We start from the raw sequence: 15253 nt of genomic DNA on the forward strand, positions 1-15253 counted from the left end.
TACAACACAGTATAATCAAAACATACATAATGAAGGTCAAAGACACATTATTGTGCACACTGATCTAACCACAGAGATGTGAACAGACTTTGAGTCATTCCTGCAGCAGATTCTGTTCAACAAGTGAAACAAGGAAATCATACCTGATATTTACGTGTGTTATTTAAGTGTTTCTACTTTCCATGGATTCAAGAAGAAAAAAAACATAATCAGTAGAGAAGGAGCTTGTTTTAACATAGAATATCGGTGTAGTTGAACATCTGATGTTGGTGCAGCGCTCTCAGAGGAAAACAGTTTGAAGAGACATCAGGATTCATCTGGTGCTGGTATCTGATTCAATAAAATACAAACAAAAAAAAACATTTGTGAGCATGTTAATATCAGGAACATCTGTATATATATCATAAATATCATATATATCACTATCATAAAAAAGAGAAAGAAATCTTATATCTGAGAAACTAATTATTGTTTAGCACGTTATTAAAATCTATTTCTGAACAGAGTAGGCTATTAATAATAAACATGTACTAAACATACTTAGACTCGTAGCATTCATCATGTTACAGTGTACACTCATATTACTTTTATTGTTTTATATAGAGCATGAAAACATCATAGCGCTGTAAGAAATTTAAATACAATGAATTGCCTATCATATTCAAAATGTTTTACACGATTTCAAACATTGTAGTCAGGAATTATAGTTTGGGAAAAACCCAACTATGATTTTGTAGTCATATAGTCTAGTATGTATGATTTTATAGTAGCCTATGATATGATTCTGTAGCCACAGACTCAAGCATGCTTTGTACAATAAAAGGATGTACTTTGTACTATAAAAAAATGATATTTTATATCTGAGAAACTAATTATTATTGTTTAGCACGCTATTAAAATCTATTTCTGAACAGAGTAGGCTATTAATAATAAACATGGTCTAAACATTCTTAGACGCATAGCATTCATCATGTTGTCGTTCAGGAAAAACCCATGAACTGTTAGTAAATCTGTTCAGGTTTATGTCACAATAACACGGTAACTAATGTAAAAAAGAAACACTTACTCATCTCCTCTGCTGGATGAAATCGTGTTCTTCTTTCGAGGGAAATCCTGCCTTTACTCAGCGCGTCTTCCAGAAACGAACAGTAGCCGCGATGAAGGACCTCCTCTTTGTTTGTGTTGTTGGGCGTTTGCACGCGCGCACTTACCACGTGGCTATTTACATATGAACAGCGCGAGTTGCGCGAGGGCGGGGGTCACATTAGCGATGAGTCAGACGGGAAAGATTGAACATCATGTTGGTTTCATACGGATTACTTCATCACAGAATGTTTTCGATAAGACTTGCTTCATTTCAAAGTAGACACTCCAAGCTTTCTTTAGATATAACTCCCATGTCTCTGTGTTGAGTATTTGCTGAGTTACAGTTCATTTTAGTGACGCGTTTCTAAAAACAGTTCGCGGAGACGGAGAAGACAGAGAGCACACCCTGTTTGTTTTCTTTATTCTTCAAAAGCACAAAGTTTAGTTGTTATTATGAGTGTATACAAATAAAAGTAGACCCCTTACAGATTCGAATGGTGTATTGCTTTTATCTGTACGATCAAAAATGGCAGAGTAATTCAAGCTCATTTCGGCCTTATCAGGAAAATCTGCCTCAAAACGCATATATGCGTTTGTCGACCACAGAGGGTTAATAGTGAGTGCATGTAGGCGGGTGCTGAGCCTGTGGTTGTTCTATGAGCAAGCATCAGTGTCTTGAACTTGATGCGAGCTGCGATTGGTAGCCAATGCAATGAGATAAAGAGAGGTGTAACATGGGCTCTTTTGGGTTCCTTGAAGACCAGTCGTGCCGCCGCATTCTGAATCATTTGTAGAGGTTTGACTGTGTTTGATGGAAGTCCAGCCAGAAGAGCATTGCAGTAGTCCAGCCTAGAAATGACAAGGGCCTGGACAAGAAGTTGTGCAGCATGCTCCGTCAGAAAGGGCCTGATCTTTCTGATGTTGTGTAGTGCAAACCTGCAAGATCGAGCAGTCTTTGCAATGTGGTCTTTGAAGGTCAGCTGGTCATCAAAGATTACACCAAGATCTCTGACCAAAGTTGATGGGGTAATTGTTGATGAACCTAACTGGATCGTGAAGTCATGCTGTAGAGTCGGAGTGGCGGGAAAGACAAGAAGCTCAGTCTTTGCCAGGTTGAGCTGGAGGTGATGTTCTTTCATCCATGCCGAGATGTCCGCCAGGCAACCTGAGATCCTTGCAGCTACCGTTGGATCTGGTTGAAAAGAGAGATAGAGCTGTGTGTCATCAGCATAGCAGTGGTAGGATAATCCATGTGCCTGTATGATGGGACCCAGTGATGTAGTGTATGTGGAGAAGAGGAGGGGTCCAAGAACCGATCCCTGAGGAACCCCAGTGACCAGTGTATGTGCTTTGGATACCTCCCCTCCCCAGGCCACCCTGAAAGACCTACCAGTGAGATAGGATTCAAACCAGCGAAGTGGAATTCCAGCGATGCCCAGTGATGAGAGAGTGGAGAGGAGTATCTGATGATTGACAGTGTCAAACGTGGCAGATAGATCCAGCAGAATGAGGACTGATGATTTGGAATGGGCTTTTGCAATTCGCAGGGCTTCAGTGACCGAGAGAAGTGCAGTCTCAGTTGAATGGCCACTCCTGAAACCTGACTGTTTAGCGTCCAGTTTGTTGTTCTGTGAAAGAAACAATGAGACCTGGTTGAAGACAACACGTTCAAGTGTTTTCGCTATGAATGGAAGGAGAGAGACAGGTTTATAGTTTTCTATAAGAGAAGTGTTTAATGTAGGTTTTTTGAGCAGTGGGGTTACTCGAGCCTGCTTGAACACAGTGGGGAAGATGCCTGTGAGGAGGGATGTGTTGATGTGTGTGAGTGTCGGTAAGAGCGTGGGAGAGATTGCTTGCAGAAGGTGTGAGGGGATTGGGTCAAGAGGACATGTTGTAGGATGGTTGGAGAGAAGTTTGGATACTTCAGCCTCCGTCAGGGGACAGAAGGAGAAGATGGGAGGTTTAGCAGTGGATGTGGTTGGGGGTCCTGTGTGCGTGGAGGTGAGAACTGATCACTGATCGATCTAGTTGTGTCTGTAAAAAAAGTAGCAAAGTCATCAGCTGTAATAGAAGTGGTGGGAGGTGGTGGAGGGGGACAGAGGAGAGAATTAAATGTTCTGAAGAGATTACGCATGTCTGGAGCGCTGTTGATCTTGTGGAAATGTGAGGATTTGGCAGTGTGGACATCAGCAGAGAAAGATGAGAGCAGAGACTGATACCTACTCCGGTCCGACGGGTTGTTTGATTTGTGCCATTTTCTCTCTGCCGCTCTGAGTTTAGTCTGATGTTCACGAAGAACATCAGATAACCAGGGGTTAGAAGGGGCAGTCCGTGCTGACCTAGAGGAGAGAGGACAAATGTAGTCTAGACAAGAAGTTAAGGTAGAGCATAAAGTTTCAGTAGCTGCGTTTACATCCAGAGATGAGAAATGGGTAGATGAGGGAAGAGAGGAGGATACTACAGAGGAAAGATGGGAAGGAGAAAGGGAGCGCAGGTTTCGTCTAAAAGTAACCGGTAGGGGGGTTGGTGGCACATGGGTAGCAAAATGTAGTGTAAATGTAATGAAGAAATGGTCCGAGATATGTAGCGGTTGTACCAGAATGTTATCTGCAGTACAATTGCGTGTGTAAATTAAATCAAGTTGGTTGCCTGATTTGTGCGTGCTAGTAGTGGTAAGGCGATTGAGATCAAATGAAGCTAGGAGTGAGTGGAAGTCTGTAGCATAAGGCTTGTCTAGGTGAATGTTGAAATCACCAAAGACTAAGAGTGGAGTGCCATCCTCCACAAAGAGGACAACAACCCGTCCAGCTCCTCTAGGAAGGTGGCTAGAATTTGTCCAGGGGACGGTAGATTACCACAATCTGGAGTTTTATCGGAGCTGATACAGTAATTGCATGACATTCAAATGAGTTGTAATTGCAAAGGGTAGAGTGGGTTGAGTATTTCCAATTGTGTGAAACGAGCAGGCCAGTACCCCCACCCGACCAACTTGACGCCAAGTATGAGAGAAAGAGAAATTAGTAGAGAGAGCAGCTGGGGTTGCTGAGTCTTCTGGACGAATCCAGGTCTCAGTCAAGCCCAAGATGCTGAGAGTGGATTTTAAAGAAAGGCAGAAATGAAGTCAGCTTTGTTGACGGCTGACTGACAATTCAGAGACCCACCGAGAAAGCCAGAGGTGTAGTGGAAGATGTAGAGATAGGGGCGTGGGTTAGCAGGATTACGTTGCCGTCTGCGAGTGATGTTAGAGCGTGGCTGAGAGAGAACCGGAATGTTTTGGAGACTCATGATAGAGGTAGAAGGAAAGAGGATAGGAGAGCAGAGTGAGGAAGGAAAAAAAGATACTTAAGTGTGTAGCTCGGTGTCGTTGCTCGGTTCAAGTCGCACAGGAAAAAGTCGCAGGTCTTTACACTCCTCGGTCTTCACACGAGGAGGCTGAACACGACGGCTGAACGCTTCCGCAGACGCTTCCGCGTCAGCGCACACACCTCAAACAAATACACAGTCTAGAGTGAAAAAAAGCTGTGGTCGCTTTTAATTAGCACAACCACCAGCCAATCGCAGGGCAATGGCTCAAATCGAAACTAACACGTCGCACTTAAGTGCAGGAAAGGAGTTTCAGCTAAAGGGCAGTTATTATAATGACCAGTAAGTGCAATCAAAAATATAAACCACAACGAAAAAGCAGAATAGAAATAGGTAGGAAACAAACTATTCTTTCCTAGCAGCAAGTAATTAATTTAAACAACAGAGCTAAGAACAAGTATTAAAACACTTACGCGCTGCCGTCCGTCTCTTCTGGTGACTAATCGCCTTCTCCCTGATTCATGACAGAGCCCCTCCCCTGCGAGCGGCTCCGGACGCGAGGGGCATTTCGGCGCCGAGGTCGTCCACGAGCACGAGGTGCAGGTCGGTCTGGATGAACTTGGTGAAATTCAGTGGTGAGTGTGGGATACAAGATGTCTTGGGCATTGACCCAGGATCATCCCTCTGGGCCATATCCTTCCCAATCGACCAGATACTGCAACACTCGTCCTCGACGTCGAGAATCCAGAATCTCCTTGACCTGGTAAGCCTCCTCGCTGTCCACAATGATGGGAGGGGTACTCTCGCCAGCGACCTCATCCTGGTCCCTCTCTCCTCTCGGACCACCGGCGGGCTTAAGCAGGGAGACATGAAAGGTGGGTGAGATACGATAATTGGCAGGTAAAGCTAAACGATATGAAACTGGCATGATTTGTCTGAGTATTTTGAACGGACCCACGTACCTGGGACTTAGTTTCTTGCTTGGCAATCGGAGTCGTAAGTCTCTGGTGGAGAGCCAAACCCATTGTCCAGGTGTATATTCAGGTCCCGCCCTTCTCCAGCGATCAGCTCGTTCCCTAGTTCGTCGAACTGCTCGTTGTAGATGTACGTGAGCAGCATTCCATGTATTTTCGCTCCGCCTTAGCCAGTCGTTGACTGCAGGTAGTTCAGAGGGTTCTCCTGACCATGGAAACAGGGGTGGTTGAAAGCCGAGAACACACTGGAATGGGGTGAGACCGGTTGAAGGTTTGCGGAGCGAGTTCTGGGCATACTCAGCCCATATCAGGAACCGACTCCAATCGTTCTGGTTCTTCTGGCAGTAGGATCTTAGAAATAGAGTTATTTCTTGGTTGAGTCTCTCTACCTGGCCATTAGATTGGGGATGGTAGCCGGAGGTGAGACTGATATTGATAGAGTTGTTGACAGAAGGATTTCCAGACTCGAGACGTCAACTGCAGACCCCGATCTGAGACGATATCGTCGGGGAGTCCATAGAGTCGGAAGACTTGCTCTAAGAGAACCTCTGCGGTCTCGAAAGCTGTAGGGAGTTTGGGCAAGGGTATGAGTCGGCAGGCCTTGGAGAATCGGTCGATCACGGTCAGAATGGTTGTATAATTCCTGGAGTTGGGGAGGTCAGTAACAAAGTCAATGGCAATATGAGACCATGGGCGCTGAGGAACGGGCAAAGGCTGTAACAACCCTGCAGGGAGTTGGTGAGATGATTTGGACATATTGCAGGTTGGGCATTGTTGGACAAATGCAATTGTATCAGTCTGTAGGGATTGCCACCAGAAGCGTTCTGACACCAGCTGGAGAGATGCTGTAATACCAGGGTGCCCAGAGCTGGGGGAATCGTGCACCAGATGTTAGACTCGTTGGCGAAGGTCCTGAGGAACATAAGTTCGATCGTTGGGGCAATTCGGTGGAGTAGGGTCGTTGGCTTGAGCTTCTGTGATTTTGGTGAGAATATCCCATTGGACTGGAGCTACGATTAATGTAGATGGAATGATGGTTTCATTGGTGCTTCCTAAAGAAGGTGAAGAGTCCTGGAGTCTTGACAATGCATCGGCTTTGCAGTTCTTGGACCCGGGTCTGTAGGTGACCTTGAAATCGAAACGTGAAAAGAACAATGACCATCTGGCCTGCCGGGGATTGAGTCGTTTGGCTGAGCGGATATACTCTAGATTACGGTGATCTGTGAGAACAGTGAAAGGAACTTTAGCACCCTCTAGCCAATGTCGCCATTCTTCGAAGGCTGCCTTCATTGCCAGCAACTCGCGGTCTCCAACGTCATAATTTCTCTCGGCGGAATTTAATTTGCGTGAGTAATAAGCACATGGGAACAGCTTAGAAGGATTGCCCTGACGTTGAGAGAGAATGGCTCCAATGCCAGTGTTGGAAGTGTCAACTTCAACTATGAATTCTAGATCTGGGTCTGGGTGATGAAGGATAGGAGCAGTGGTGAAGCGATCCTTGAGCTGTTGGAAAGCATTCAAAGCTGATGGTGACCAATTTAAACGCTGTCTCCCCCCCTTGAGTAGTGAAGTGAGTGGAGCTGCTATAGTGCTGAAGTTACGTATGAATCGCCTGTAGAAATTGGCAAAGCCCAGGAATCGTTGTAGTTCTTTCATAGTCATGGGTTGAGGCCAGTTTAGCACTGATTGTACCTTGTTGTTGTCCATAGTGACCCCGTCGGCACTGATGATGTAACCCAGGAAGGATACTCGTGTTTGATGGAACTCACACTTCTCCCTCTTTGCATACAGCTGATGTTCTTTTAGACGAGTTAACACTGCCCGGACCTGTTGAACGTGCGTCTCCAGAGAATCTGAATAAATTAGTATGTCGTCGATGTAGACTATGACCCAGCGATTGAGCATGTCCCGAAACACATCATTGATGTAGGCTTGGAAGACGGATGGACTATTGGAGAGGCCGAACGGCATAATGAGATATTCATAGTGCCCAGTGGTCGTCGAAAAGGCTGTCTTCCACTCATCTCCGTCCTGGCGCTGCCGTTATAGGCGCTGCGGAGATCGAGTTTGGTAAAGTACTTGGCAGTACGAAGTTGTTCTAGGGCGGCTGGAACCAGGGGTAGTGGGTAACGGAATTTAACGGTGATGTCGTTGAGACTTCGGTAATCGATGCATGGTCGTAGACCCCCATCCTTCTTTTTGACAAAGAAGAACCCAGCTGATGCGGGAGAGGTGGATGGTCTAATGAAGCCCTTAGCCAGTTCCTCCTCAATGTCAAGTCAAGTCAAGTCACCTTTATTTATATAGCGCTTTTACAATACAGATTGTGTCAAAGCACTTAACAGTATCAAATTGGAGGATAGAGTGTCAGTAATGTATAATGATAAGATTAAACACTCAATTTTCAGTTAAAGGCATTTCATTATTGAATTCAGAGATGTCATTGTCTAGCTCAGTTTAGTTTAAATAGTATCTGTGCAATCAAATCGGCGATAATCGCTAGAAATTAAGTATGTATGCTTTCATAGCCTCTGACTCAGGTTGTGATAGGGGAAATACTCTGCCTCTCGTTGGCATAGCTCCAGGAAGCAGATCGATGGCGCAATCACTGGGCCGATGTGGTGGAAATTGAGAGGCCCTTGACTTGCTGAATGCTTGAGAGAGATCTTGATATTCTGGTGGAAGATCTGAGATGACTGGGGTTTCTGTCGACGAAGGAGAGTCGGGGTTTGTGGCATGAAGCTGGAACTGCAGGCATTTCTTTTGACAGGACTCTGACTATTGTTGAATCTGCTTGGTGGTCCAGGAAATAAGAGGGTTGTGTCTCTCTAGCCAGGGCAAGCCGAGGATCACTGGGTTCTGTGGTGAATCAATGGCGAAGAGACGTATGAGTTCGGTGTGGAAAGAGCCGACTTTTAGAGTGAGGTCTTGGGTGGTAAATTTGATCAGTCCTGTGCCCAATGGGCGTCCATCTAGCGCTGCCACTGCCACCCGGGATTCACATGGAAGGAGAGGAATTTTGTGAGAATTAGCAAAATTGATATCAATGAAGTTTCCCGATGCCCCAGAGTCAATTAGAGCCATCTTCTCAACCGTAACATTTGTATTAGCTAGAGAGATGGGTACATCTAAGATATTGGAAGAAGTACTCACCGCAGTAGTATCTTTGGTTGCTGGTCGAGTGGGGCAGTTGACTCGCAGGTGACCAGATAGCCCACAGTACAGGCAGAGGTGGTTTCGCATCCTGCGTTCCCTTTCCTCCGGTGACAAACGAGTGACTCCTACTTGCATGGGCTCAGGTTCTGGGGTCACAGAGGAGGCAGAAGTTTGAATGGGAGAGTGTCGTGAAGAACATTGAGAGCGCAGTAGATTGTCGAGGCGGATTGCGAGATCGATAAACTACTCCAGCGTTTTTCCTTCATCACGACATGCCAGTTCAGTTTGAAGTTCAATCGATAATCCCTTACGATATAGTAACTTCAGGGGACCGGTACCTCAACCGGTCTGGGCTGCAAGAGTGCGGAAAGTGAGAGAGTAGTCAGCAGCCGTGTCCCTCCCTTGTCGGAGTGTGAGCAGTTGTTCGCCTGCCTCTTTGCCTCCAGCAATGTGCTCGAACACTTCTCTAAACTGTCTGAGAAAGTCAGTGAAAGAGGGGAATGCCATGCTTCCTCCCACCCATACTGCCGTAGCCCATTCTAGAGCTCGGCCAGTTAACAAGGAACAGATAAATGATACGCAACTGTTGTCAGTGGTGTATAACAGTGGTTGTTGATCCATAAACAGAGAGCATTGTAACAAAAATCCCTTACACTTGTCCGGGGAGCCGTCAAATTTCTCTGGGAAGGAGAGTCAAGGGCTTGCTGTAGGAATGTTCAGGTTAGAGCTGACGGGCTGAGGCTCAGGTACTGGTGGGGTGGTTAGCCGAAGCGTTTGCAGTGTCTTCACTAGATTCTCAGTGACAGACGTGAGGCGTTGGAGTTGTTGTTGATGTGGAAACAAGATGGTGGCGCGTTCAGATGCAGCGGCTGCTCCAGGTCCCAAAGACGGTGCTTTTTTGTCTTTTAATGTCGTCTGTTCGTCTCCAAATAGTGTAAATTTACCGCTAGTTCATAAGGAAATCACTCCTAAACTCATCTATGATCGCCAAAGACTTTTGGATATCGGCAACGCATACAAAGACCAACTCTCGCCGGCGGCTACTGAGAAGCTACGAGGCCTCTGTTTACTGCTGAAGCCGGACCTCGAGACCGCGGCCTCGTCTACTATCGCTACCCGCACAAGGCGGCGTCGCAAGCGATGTGAGAGAGGACGGAAGCGTGGTAAGCGCGGAGGTATACGAGCTAGGCTGAGGGAAAACCCCACAAGACCGGCTCTTCCAACACTCATGCTCTCAAACGTTCGCTCTGTGGAAAACAAACTGGACTTAATTCAACTCAGTCGATCTACACAGCATGAGACAAGGGATTGTTGTGTGTTTGTTTTCACTGAAACATGGCTGAACGACAACACCCCGGGCTCTGCCATTCAGCTGCACGGACTAACTTGCTACCGCGCGGACAGAGATTCATCACTGTCTGGTAAGACTCGCGGCGGTGGCTTGTGTGTGTACGTCAACAAAGAATGGTGTAACAATGCTGGGGTAGTGACAAAACACTGTTCATCACTGGTGGAGTTTATGTTTGTGAAGTGTCGACCGTTCTATCTGCCGCGGGAGTTCACGGCCATTGTTATTGTCGCGGTATACATTCCCCCGTGCGCAAACGCAAAGGACGCGCTTCGTGAGCTGTACAGCGCCATCAGCGAACAACAAACAAATAACCTCGACGGCTTTTTCATCATAGCCGGTGACTTCAACCACGCAAACTTAAAGACAGTTTTGCCAAAGTTTTACCAACATGTGAACTTTGCAACAACGGGAAATAACACACTGGACTTTGTTTACACAACAGTTAAGAGCGCATACAAAGCCGAACCCCGCCCCACCTCGGGTACTCGGACCACATCTCTGTTATGCTAATCCCAGCATATAGACCACTTCTGAAATTGGCCAAAGCGGTTCACAAACAGATCAAGGTATGGCCAGACAATGCCACCTCAGCACTGCAGGACTGCTTCCAGGACACAGACTGTAACATGTTTAAAGAGGCGGCCACTTACAGCAACCACACAGACCTGCAGGAGTACACTGAAACAGTAACTGCTTACATCCAAAAGTGCACTGATGATGTGACAGTCACCAAGACCATCACCACACATGCCAACCAGAAGCCATGGATGACAGCAGAGGTTCGTGGGCTGCTAAAGACCAGAGATGAAGCATTCAGATCAGGAGATAAAGCAGCCCTCAAAACAGCAAGAGCCAATCTGTCCCGCAGCATCAAAAATGCAAAACGGTCATATGCTCAAAAAAAAAAAAAAAAAAAAAAAAAACAACAATCACTTCACAGACAGCAGTGACTCACGGAGCCTGTGGCAAGCTATTCAGACCATCACAGACTACAAGCCCCCGCCACAGGCCTGTGATGACGACACATCCCTCCCAGATACACTCAACCACTTTTACTCACGGTTTGAAATGCAGAATGACACACCTGCACAAAAACTGCCCACACCTCCCAACGACCAGGCGCTCTGTCTGTCTCCAGCAGACGTAAGGAAGTCCCTATCTAGGATCAACCCACGCAAGGCTGCGGGTCCCGACAACATACCTGGCCGTGTACTGAAAGACTGTGCTGCACAGCTGACAGATGTCCTAACAGATATCTTCAACACCTCGCTGAGCCAGGCAGTCATCCCCACATGTCTCAAATCCACAACAATCATACCGGTACCAAAGAAATCACCTGTGTCCTGTCTAAATGACTACCGTCCCATAGCACTGACTCCAATCATAATGAAGTGCTTTGAGAGGTTAGTCATGCACAACATCAAAACCAGCCTGCCCAACACACTCGACCCGCTCCAGTTTGCATACCGTCCGAACCGCTCTACGGACGATGCAATTTCCTCCACTCTCCACCTGGCTCTTACCCACCTAGAAAATAAAGACTCCTATGTTAGAATGCTGTTCATTGACTTCAGCTCAGCATTCAACACAATAATCCCACAACAGCTCATAAATAAACTCAACCTGCTGGGCCTTAATTCCCTCTGCAATTGGATCCTGGGCTTTCTAACCGGAAGACCTCAGTCAGTCCGTGTCGGCCACAACACCTCGAGCACTACCACACTGAACACAGGTGCCCCACAAGGCTGTGTGCTGTTGGATTACAAATTTATAAAATGTTAAATCTAGGTTCCAATGTAATAGCATACAAACTGAAGAAGTTATATACATTGTATTTAGCATTTATGGTGAAGATGATGACATCAGATGAACGATTCTGTTAAACAAAGTTTGTAGCAAGAGGTCTCTGCCAGTTCCTGTTCTCTTATTGTAAGTCAAATGAGCCAGATGACGGAGACTCTCACCTTTTGTTTGTAATTGCTCTTGATGCCCCTGCCTCAATCTTTGGGCAGTTATGCTGATTGGATTAGGAGTGGTTAAATGGGGCAGGTTGCTATACCTGAATACTTCATTTGCATGCTTTGTTTAAGGTCGTCACCCAGGTGCTTTGTTTCCATTCCTAAGCACTGCCCCCTAAATGTATATAAACTACAATGTATCACTGCTTTAGTGAGATTTTCGATGACTACAGCTACCAACAGCTTGTGTTCTCAAAAGAATCCTGCTGAAGATACAACCCGAAGTCTCCATGGTCTTCACTTCTGAGTTGCCTAAACTTTAGAAGATAAAAGTTCACAACAGTGCTCAGCCCGCTGCTCTTCACGCTGCTGACCCACGACTGCACTGCCAAGTCCAGCTCCAACCACATCATCAAGTTCGCTGATGACACAACAGTGGTAGGTCTCATCAGCAACAACGATGAAACGCACTACAGAGAGGAAGTGGCACAGCTGGCTGAATGGTGTGGCACTAACAACCTGTCCCTCAATGTGAGTAAGACAAAGGAGGTTGTGATGGACTTCAGGAGAAACTCCGTTGATCACCCCCCACTGACCATCGACAGCTCGACTGTGGAGAGAGTCAGCAGCACTAAATTCCTGGGGGTGCACATCACAGAGGATCTCACCTGGTCCACCAACACCATGTCACTCTCCAAGGCGGCACAACAGCGCCTACACTTTCTCCGCCGGCTGAAAAGAGCAAGTCTCCCTCCACCCATCCTCACCACTTTCTACAGGGGCACCATTGAGAGTGTGCTGACCAGCTGCATCACTGTCTGGTACGGGAACTGCACTGCAGCAGATCTCAAGACCCTACAGCGGACAGTGAACACAGCTGCAAAGATCATTGGTGCCCCTCTCCCCTCCATCCTGGACATTTTCCTCACACGATGCTCCAGCAAAGCCAACAGTATCGTGAAGGACTCCACACACCCCTCCCACAGTCTCTTCCAGCTTCTACCATCAGGAAGACGGTACCGGAGCATCAGAGCCCGCTCTGCCAGACTGCTCAATAGCTTTTTCCCCCAGGCTATGAGAGCCCTGAACTCAAATCACCCCGCCCCTCTCTGAAACCCCATACAAACCCCCTACCTCCTGTAACATGTAACGTGCAATTCGAAGTGTGCTACACACAGGTGAGTGGGCCTATACAAACCACCTGTAGTAGCACACTCTCCTCCTCTATGAGCACTAGTCACTTTTCACACACACTGCTGTGTGTACACAAATCCCACAAAAAGAACTCAGTAATATATGTATGTTTACATGCTCATGCACTACAAATCATCCTGCACTGTTCCCCAGCCAGCTGCTTGAACTCAATGTTTCTCCTTGCACATGTACAGTATTTATCTGAAGCATTCGTATAGTTTGTATAGGTACTTTTTATAGATAGTATATTTATAGTCAAAATCTATCAGTAGGATAGTTGTGTATAGGTTTATATTGTCTTACTCCATTGTTGTATGCCTGTATTTATGTAACACCGTGGTCCTGTGAGGCAGGACATTTCGTTCCACTGTATGCCCCCGCATGTAGCGGAATGACAATAAAGCTCAACTTGACTTGACGTTAACATAATGGCTTGAGCTGAAACCTCAGAGGTGAGTTGATAAACGGCTGCTGGATCCGTGAGTGGCAAAGTCTTCTGTAATGATGGGTCAGAAGCGTGTGGATCCATTTGCAGCTTCACTTTAATAATCTTTATCAGGGTCAAACAGGCAGAGGTAACACAACAGCAGTAGGGATATCAGAGGCAGAGAAGAGACATAAACCGTACCAGGCAGGAGTCAGGGCAGGCGGCAGAGAATCAAGAGTCGTCAACAGTCCAAGATCAAACACAGGTAAACTACAGAGTACAGGAGAAACGCTCAGCCAGGGCAAAACAAGACTTTGCAAAGATTGTGTGTGTGTGTGTGCTGCTTAAGTAGAGCAGTGAATGGGGAACACCTGTGCAGGTGATTAGTCTCTGTACGGGGTGCATGGGAATTGTAGTGTGAGAATGTCAGTACTCAGGTGAGGGTGCCCTCCGGTGGTCATCGGAGAGAGCCACAGAGGTCTGATTCATGACAGTGTGTGTGTTTTGTATTCATTTTTAAAAAAATATTTTTTATTGTTTGAATTGAATTCATGTAGAACGGTTCTACAATTTTTGTACAAATTTTCAATCAATTTTTTTGTAAATATTTATTTTTTATTATTATACCCTCATTGGGGGCTGAGCCCCCCTAAAATGAAAATCCTAGAATCGTCCCTGGTGTCAGTTCAAGCCGGCTGCTATTCTGGATGTGAACTGCGTCAAGGAAGCAAAGAGGACTGATGTCTTGAAGCTGCTGGGTGTTCTATGAAAACATCCTGGCAAGTGATGGTGACAAGGACATTAAACAAGACCTTGAAGATGGTGAGAATGAATGAATGACAGCATCTAAAAGTGTCTGAGAGATGTCCTCTTTTTGCACAGTACTGTGTGTTTTATTTGCTAGTGTAAACTATTTTAAGATATTGGTAATTGACTGAGAGGTCAAGTCTCATTTATTGTTTTGTTATTTATTGCTATCTTAATGTTGTTTTACATTTCATGAAGTCTTTTGTTCTACTTGAATCTGATACTCAGTTTATATTGGAACATTTTAGTTTAAGACAGTTGTTGAGGCCTTTCAAAATTTTATTCACTAAGTAATTGTAACGGAGCCGACGAGACGTGAGGCAAGCAGATCCAAGTGCAAGCTTTTATTAGTTAACATAGTCAAATCACAGGCAGGGTCAAATACCAGCAAACGGGTATGGCACGGGCAAGACACAAGAGTAATCCTAGGGCAAGCGTGGGTCTTCGATCAGCAAACAATATCCAGAGGGCTTGACAAGAGGGGTAATCCGATAACGTGAGCAGTAGTCCAAGCAGGAGCAAACATAGTACAAAACGACAAGACTAAAGATAGATCCAAGGCAGGCTAAACTAAAGGGCTGGCAGAGATCAGACAATAAACGAGATACACAGGCTAGGATAAAGATACAAATGACTCAAGCAATAAACTAGACTTAGACTAAACTTAGACTCAGAAACACGGAAGGGCTCCGTAGAGTAGCTAACACTAGGAGAGTGATAAACGCTAAATAATACTCTGCAACTAGATCAGGATCTGAGTGTGTTTTATAGTGTGGGTGTAATAGTTTTCAGGTGAGCGTGTGATGCTAACCGGAGCCCACCAGTGCGGAGCAGAAGACCTCCACGGTGCAGCAGACAGAGCAGGAGCCCACCAGTGCGGAGCAGACAGGGCAGAAAACCTCCACGGCGGAGCAGACAGAGCAGGAGCCCACCAGTGCGGAGCAGACAGGGCAGAAGACCTCCACTGCGGAGAGCACCAGGGTGGAGCAGACGGGAC

General features: G+C 46.2%; 2 protein-coding genes across 3 annotated transcripts in view; one reads left to right on the forward strand and one right to left on the reverse strand.

Annotated features, from left to right (window-relative positions):
* The window catches only part of LOC131537092 (nuclear factor 7, ovary-like), a 34963-nt gene that overhangs the window by 10834 nt on the left and 8876 nt on the right, over positions 1 to 15253 (forward strand). The gene's annotated exons all lie outside the window — the stretch shown is intronic.
* LOC131537108 (uncharacterized) lies at positions 158 to 4956 on the reverse strand. 2 transcript variants are annotated; one of them, XM_058770380.1, is made up of 5 exons: positions 4429 to 4956; positions 3310 to 3425; positions 2477 to 2714; positions 1067 to 2278; positions 158 to 330 (listed from the first exon to the last, which is right to left on the reverse strand). In XM_058770380.1, exons 2-4 carry the CDS (start codon positions 3385 to 3387, stop codon positions 1632 to 1634), a joined length of 963 nt encoding a protein of 320 aa, XP_058626363.1. In that variant the 5' UTR covers positions 3388 to 3425; positions 4429 to 4956; the 3' UTR covers positions 158 to 330; positions 1067 to 1631. The 2 variants fall into 2 exon arrangements, with proteins under 2 accessions (XP_058626363.1, XP_058626364.1); XM_058770381.1 differs by lacking the exon at positions 4429 to 4956 and adding an exon at positions 3500 to 3860.

This window comes from Onychostoma macrolepis, chromosome 03 (genome assembly GCF_012432095.1).
Source record: "Onychostoma macrolepis isolate SWU-2019 chromosome 03, ASM1243209v1, whole genome shotgun sequence".
Taxonomy (NCBI): Eukaryota; Metazoa; Chordata; class Actinopteri; order Cypriniformes; family Cyprinidae; genus Onychostoma; species Onychostoma macrolepis.

Coding starts and splice junctions, on each gene's coding strand:
- LOC131537108 (XM_058770380.1), bottom strand. CDS start 3,387: ATGTTCTTCGTGAACATCAGACTAAACTCAGAGCGGCAGAGAGAAAAT. Junction 2,715..3,309: donor AAACAACCCGTCGGACCGGA/GTAGGTATCAGT, acceptor TTTCTTTCACAG/AACAACAAACTGGACGCTAA. Junction 2,279..2,476: donor GTTTGAATCCTATCTCACTG/GTAGGTCTTTCA, acceptor CTTTTCAACCAG/ATCCAACGGTAGCTGCAAGG.